This window comes from Sander lucioperca, chromosome 18 (assembly GCF_008315115.2).
Source record: "Sander lucioperca isolate FBNREF2018 chromosome 18, SLUC_FBN_1.2, whole genome shotgun sequence".
Lineage (NCBI taxonomy): Eukaryota > Metazoa > Chordata > Actinopteri > Perciformes > Percidae > Sander > Sander lucioperca.
Window position 1 is genome coordinate 2,743,201 of NC_050190.1, and position 7,204 is coordinate 2,750,404.

General features: G+C 43.4%; 1 protein-coding gene across 2 annotated transcripts in view; it reads left to right on the top strand.

Annotated features, from left to right (window-relative positions):
* Positions 1-75: 75 nt before the first annotated feature.
* Positions 76-7,204, top strand: part of LOC116036813 (nesprin-2-like) — a 135,333-nt gene continuing 128,204 nt past the window's right edge. The window contains exons 1-7 of one of the 2 annotated variants that reach the window (XM_031280481.2): positions 76-229; positions 921-1,115; positions 2,115-2,219; positions 2,761-2,883; positions 5,474-5,674; positions 5,758-5,931; positions 6,874-7,005. In XM_031280481.2, coding sequence (XP_031136341.1) covers positions 203-229; positions 921-1,115; positions 2,115-2,219; positions 2,761-2,883; positions 5,474-5,674; positions 5,758-5,931; positions 6,874-7,005 — 957 coding nt within the window. In that variant the 5' untranslated portion in view covers positions 76-202. The remainder of the gene's footprint in view (positions 230-920; positions 1,116-2,114; positions 2,220-2,760; positions 2,884-5,473; positions 5,675-5,757; positions 5,932-6,873; positions 7,006-7,204) is intronic. The other variant, XM_035994507.1, reaches the window with a different exon arrangement.

Here is a 7,204-nt window from a genome sequence, read left to right on the forward strand (position 1 = left end):
TTCACATCTGGTTGTGATAATGTTATAGATATTGTCCCTGATAAATGAACAATAAAATAAAAAACCTGTCCGCCCCCAGGCAGACGGCTTCTATCAGATACTGGATGAGGGTTTGTTTCATGTGTTGTATGGCGCGTCCCTGTCCCTGTCCTCCATCAACAACGTGCTGCACTCACCTGCTGGGACGGCACATGAAGAAGACATGCAGCGCAGGCTGCTGCAGCTGCAGGTGGGACTCACCACAACAAACACTCAACAGCATTCACTTATTTTGGGGTTGGTCTCTTTTTAAATGAGAGGGTGGTTCAGTCGGGCCACTACATTGGTCCAGACTAAAATATAACAACTTGATGAATTGGCGCAAACACTTGCACAGACATTCATGGTTTCCAGAGGATGAATCATACTGACCTTTTTTTCTTTTCTACAATATAATACAGACATGTGAACGATCAAAACTATTATGAAAGCCCTGAGAGGCAAGCAAGACATATTTTTTGCAGGCTCATTTTTTTCCAAGGTTTTTTTTTTTTTCATCTGTGAAAACGGCTAAAACGTCTTCTTTTTTTTTGGAGGCTCAATTTTTTCTAAGCAAAAATCAGCCTGAAAATAAATCATCCATTTCCACAGATGAAAAAAAAAAAAAAAACATAGAAAAAAGAGCCTGAAAAAATTAATATATTTCCACCCATTGTCACGTATGAAAGCAAGTGAGCCTGCAAAAATATGTTTTCACAAATGAATAAATAAATGAATGAATAAAAACTTAGAAAAAATGAGCCTGAAAATAAAGTGTGTGCGCTTGGCTGTCAGGGATTCCATAAACTATCCTCCACACACTCACCACACTTTTGTACCAGCTGTACTGATTATTATGCAAACTCACTCTAAATAGGACTTTCCTTGGATTGCCTTTTCAGAGTGTGTCAGCCGAGCTGGCTACGCTTGGCAGCGAGCTGGCCTCTCAGGGGTCAAAGGTCAGCCGGATCCTGGGCTCAGCATGTGGTCAGCGGTGTGTGGATGATCTGTGTAGAATACTTCCTGTGGTCCAGGCTGCACTGACCAGCAGAAAGGAGCAGATCACAATCCTGCAGGACGATATCGTAAAGCAGCAGGTAAGATATCATCATCACAAAAGGCAGATTTATGCTTCTGTGTTAAATCGACGCCGTGGGTATGTAGGAGATACTGACCCTACGCCGCAGCCTAACGTGCACCTCTCAAAAATGTCACTATACGTCGCAGCGACGCACATCGCTCGGCCGTGGCCAGCGGTGGAAGAAGTTCTCAGATCCTTTACTTAAGTAAAAGTACTAATACCACACTGTAAAAGTACTCTGTTACAGGTAAAAGTCCTGCATTGAAAATGTTACTTATGTAAAAGTATGTAAGTATCATCAGAAAAATGTATTTAAAGTATTAAAAGTAAAAGTACTCAATGCAGAAAAATCCTCCTATTTTAGAAACTGGAAACGATCCAAACAGTTGTGTCTGGTCTGATCATTTCAGCTGGACTTGTAGGCCTGTATAGTGTTTAATTTTTAATAAAACATCATATTTTATAAACTACATGTGTTTTGTGTGCAAACATCTTAATTTGTAAAGTAACTAGTAACTAAAGCTGTCAGATGAATGTAGTGGAGTACAAAAGTACAATATTTCGCTCTGAAATGTAGGCGGAGTAGAAGAAGAAAGTGGCATGAAAAGCAAAGACTCAAGTAAGATACATCAAATTTGTACTCAAGGCCAGTACTTGAGTAAATGTACTTACTTACATTCCACCACTGGCCTTGGCTTGGTAGCGTTGCATTTCCCCCTACTCATTTCCTGGTTCTCCTTCTCCATAAACAACATTAAATCAAGGAGAGGGATAACTTTTCCTGCTACAGATTTCCCACCGTCATCTCATTTTTATCTTTACTGTATTAGTGTTTATGATCTGTGTGAGTTGTTCGGTTGTTGTTTACAGTTTGTGCTGTATCAACAAAATAGTAAAATAATCTTATACATTATTATATGTAACATATTTTAATTACCAGTGTTATTGTAAACTTTTGTTTATTTAAAAAAAATGCATGCACGTGAAGAACCAGTGTTGTGTGTTTAACCAACAGATACAACTGAATGAGTTGCATGCAGCCTTCACTTCTAACCAGGCGACAGTTGATCAAATAATTAATGAATTCAATGGAACCCTGGACCTTAACAACCAGCTACAGGTACTGTTTTCACTTTTACAAGCAACTCATAATCTGAGTGATTTGAGTGAAATGCTGTTGATATTTGATGGATTTAGGACTGCAGCGATTAACTTAACTGAAAATTAATCTGCAACTATTTTTAAAATCGCTTCTCTGGTTCCAGTTTTCAAATTTAAATAAGTCTGAAAAATACATTAATATGAATCCAACATATTAATAGCAAAGATAATTTGGCCTATTTGTGGAAAAATAAAATACACATTGAAGATGTGTCCCTGACATTAAAGCTTACTATAGGTAAAACAGCCACTACAGTTAAGCTTAAGAATGTACTGTGCTTTCCACATGTATGTTTAACATTAAACATGATGTATAAATAATATCCATTTATTTTCATCAATTCGGCGCAGTTTAATATGCAAATATATGTAATTGGGGGTCCCTACTTGGTCTCTTTTTCAGCAGGGGTCCCTGGCCCAAAAAACATTGAAGACCCCTGAGTTAGACTGTTTATCATAAGGTTATTATTCGTCCCAGTGTACATGTGTTCATTTTCCAGGCTGTGGTTCAGATGCAGGAGTCTCTGCAGCAGCAGCAGGTGGAACAGGTGAGCTCCGTACTGGAGGAGGCTGAGCAACGCAACCTGCCTGCCTCTCTCATCCAGCAGGCCTCAGAGCTGCAGGTATGCTAACTGCTCTACGTCACATCTGGGACAGGAGTTAAGGAAGGTGCTTTGTGTGAGCACTAAGACATTTGGGAAGCTTACTCAAAGGAGTAAGCTTCCCAAATGTCTTTTTAAATAAAAAAAAGGACCAAATAAGTGATAATTCAGTTGCCACAAATATATTTTGGGGTCCAAGCCCAAGGGGGCTGGGAGTCCCAGTACCGGCGGTGCTGGAAACCCTATTGTAATCACTAAGATTATTATTTTTCCAGAGATAAAAGTGTTGCTGTAGCCTAAACTGTGCATGGTTGGGCAGGGCAATTTTCTGGACTGGTCCAGAACCCTGCAAGGACCTCAGACACAAAAATGGACACACTTCTGCCAGCAGGGGGGCGCTATAATAATAAAAAACGCGAAATTTGGAGGGTAGGAACTAGGGCCACTCCTGGGGCGCGCCTACAATCTTGTACTAATTGGTGGAAATGGGCGCCTATTTCACCGAAAACAAATGCATTGATGCTTTTAAATGGATGTATGTGATGAATGTAAATGGGAAGTTTCTTGCAGACCTTGCAGCTTACACATTGCAATATTTCCTGACATTCATAACTGCTTGCAGTTCTAATTAGGGCCCGAGCGCCGACAGCGGGGAAGGCCCTATTGAAACTGAAGGAATTATTATTAGGGCCCGAGCGCCGACAGCGGCGAAGGCCCTACTGAAACTGAAGGAATTATTATTAGGGCCCGCGCGCCGACAGCGGCGAAGGCCCTATTGAAACTGAAGGAATTATTATTTTCCCGGCAAATGAATTGGCTTTTTGAGGGGCTTAACATATTCAAAAACTCACCAAATTTGGCGGTCGTATCAAGTCTGGTGAAAATTTACGTATTTTAAGGGTTTCGGGAATATGCGCGCAAAAATGGCTCGCTAGCGCCCCCTACAATGTTAAAAAAATTGAGCCCCTGCAGTGCGTTTAACAGAGACTCACGAAACTTGGTACACATATGTATCATGTCAAGATGTACAAAAAACGTCATTGAAGCCATACCCTAAGCCCAACAGGAAGTCCGCCATTTTGATTTCAAAGTTCGAAATTAGTGCGATTTTGGCCATTTCCACATGTCGTACTTTAACGAACTCCTCCTAGAGATTTCATCCAATCAACTTCAAATTCGGTCTGTTCCATCTTAAGACATTAAAGATGAAAAGTTGTTAAAAGAAAAACTTTTCGTCATAGGGCATGGCCGTGGCGGGAGCCATTTTGAGTGTTGAGCGATGAACAAATAAATTGTTGTAACTTGAGTGTACGTTGTCGTATCTGCCCGAAAATTCTCAAGATTGACAAGGGTCCAGGCCTGAGGACACCTACAGGCCATATTTGACTTTTGGTCATAGCGCCCCCCGCTGGCAACAGGAAATGCGCCTTATATGACAAACATCATCCGATTTACATGAAACTTAGAATGTGTGGTCTACATGTGATAATGAGCCGGCCCCTATAATATAACCACGCCCACTTACTCAGGCCACGCCCCCTTTCATAACATTTGTACCGTTTAAGGTAGTCTTGTGTGAGGTGTCATTGAACTCAGCAGAGAGTTGCGTCTTCATTGGTGATGGTTTGGCCCGCCCCCTATGCTTAAGCCACGCCCCCTTTCATGAATGCTGATCCATCTAAGGTAGAGTCTTGTGTGAGGTGTCATTGAACTCAGCAGAGAGTTCCTTCTTCATTGGTGATCGTTTGGCCCGTCCCCTATGCTTAAGCCACACCCCCTTTCATAACATTTGAACCGTTTAAGGTAGGGTCTTGTGTGAGGTGTCATTGAACTCAGCAGAGAGTTGCTTCTTCATTGGTGATGTTTGGCCCGCCCCCTATGCTTAAGCCACACCCCCTTTCATAACATTTGAACGATTTAAGGTTGACCATTGTGTGAGGTATCAATGAACTCAGCAGAGAGTTCCTTCTTCATTGGTGATGTTTTGGCCCGCCTCCTATGCTTAAGCCACGCCCCCTTTCATAACATTTGAACCGATTGAGGTAGACCCTTGTGTGAGGTATCATTGAACGCAGCAGAGATTTCCTTTTTAATTGGTGATGGGTTGACCCGACCCCTATAATTTAGCCACGCCCCTTTTTATAACTGCTGACCCATTTAAGGTAGGGTCTTGTGTGAGGTGTCATTGAACTCAGCAGAGAGTTGCTTCTTCATTGGTGATGGTTTGGCCCGCCCCCTATGCTTAAGCCACGCCCCCTTTCATAACATTTGAACGATTTAAGGTTGACCATTGTGTGAGGTATCAATGAGCTCAGCAGAGAGTTACTTCTTCATTGGTGATGGTTTGGCCCGCCCCCTATGTTCAAGCCACGCCCCCTTTCATAAATGCTGACCCATCTAAGGTAGAGTCTTGTGTGAGGTATCATTGAACGCAGCAGGGAGTTCCCTTTTCATTGGTGACGATTTGCGGTGTCTGAGTGGCGCGCAAATGCACGGTTGCAAGGAGCGGCGACCGCCGGTAACCCCGACGCGCGCAGAGGAGCGAGGGCCCGTCCATCGCTGCTTGCAGCTTTAATTAAATCTTGAAATTGTGTTTCTCTTCTATGCGTAGGGTAAGCTGGACAGTTCTCTGGGTGGTGTTCGCTCCCGCTGTGAGGAGCTGAACAACAGTGTGGAGTTGCAGCAGCAGTATGAGTGGCTGGTCCACAGCCTGGAGGAGCTGCTCGCTCTGGGCCCTGAACGCCTCGCACAGCCGCATGACACGGAGCACGGCAGCAGAGCTCAGCTCCAGCAGCGGCTCAGCAGTCATACGGTCCGTCTGTGGGATACAGAGAAAATACAGTTTAGAGTGCTAATCTAAAATATCATCTTTAACATTACCCTTTCTGTAATCAGAAGTTCTTCCAGTTCCTGGGCTATCATTTTAGTATCCTGCAGTACCTGAGCCAGAGAGTCCCAGAGAGCGCCCTCCAGAGGTGGGAGGCTGTAGTGATGGGCCTGCAGGACGAGGTGGCCCGGCTGCAGCAGCATGGACTGGAGAAAGGGACCATGATGCAAGAAACGTTACAGGTAGTGTATGGAATGAAGTTTTACTCATCTGAGGAGTAAGTAAGCATGAAATGAAACAACAAAAGATTATCCAAAGAGCATCTTCTCACAGAGCCGCTGGCATGGCTGTGCACTCTTAAGCGTGATTTATGCTTCTGCGTTAAATCGGTGTCGTGGCTACGTACGCAGGTACGTGACCCTACACCAGACCCTACGCCTGACATGCACCTCTCGAAAAGTGTGACTACACATCGTGGTGATGCACATTGCCCGGCTATGGCTTGGTAGCGTTGCATTTCCCCCGACTCATTTCCTGGTTCTCCTTCTCCATAAACAACATGAAATCAAGGCGAGGGTTAACTTTTCCTGCTCCAGATTTCCCACTGTGCTCAGAAAGAACAGGGGAGACACTTTGTTTCTCCCACTACGACTCTAGAGTCGGTCCTTGCTCTACCACACATTCCCCACACACACACATGCCGGCCCTGCTATGCTCTTAAAGAGATTGACGCACACACCAACGCACAAGTATAAACTTCAGGCCACTAACGTAGGCTACGACGAAATTGTGGAAAACGTGGAGCCTCCGCAGAACCACGCTAAATCACGCTTTAGTTTTCTTACAGTGACAATTTGAAACTAGAATGTTTCTAAGAGCACATAATGGATTTTTCCAAAAGTACATGAATGTAGCATGATACAGTACCAAAAAAGTATTCAGTCACTTCTGAATCATCAATCATCGAGAGTAATCTGTTCATCCAAATGATTTTTTGAGATTTTTTGCACACACACACACACGCACATAATGTTCTGGGTGAATTTTAATTATACAACAGGTGAAGTTAATTAAAGCCATCATTATGATAATTAGAAGAATCACTAAAAAAAAAAATTCGCAGAAGTGATTTCAATAAAAAGAGACATCTCTTCTGACCGTCCTCATCTCTCTATCTGTCTCAGGTGTGGTCACAGTGGGAGGAGGACAGCGCCTGGTCAGACTCACTGCTCAGAGCCATTGAGACTTCATTTCCCAAGATGCGCGAGGGGGGTAATTCTGAGAAGCAGATTTCGGAGAAGCTCTCTGTCTACCAGGTAATCTATTAATACATGTGTTCTTTCTGACCTTTGGGGGACAGAATGATGTTGGTGATGTACCAACAAGCAGCTGACCCGAGGACTGAGCACATTTGGCAATGTTCCATTCTGCTCATTTGGAGACTATTGGAGACTCCATGCTGTACTTTGTGCATTGCACTCAAATCTAATTGGCTCAATTAAATACAAGCAAATG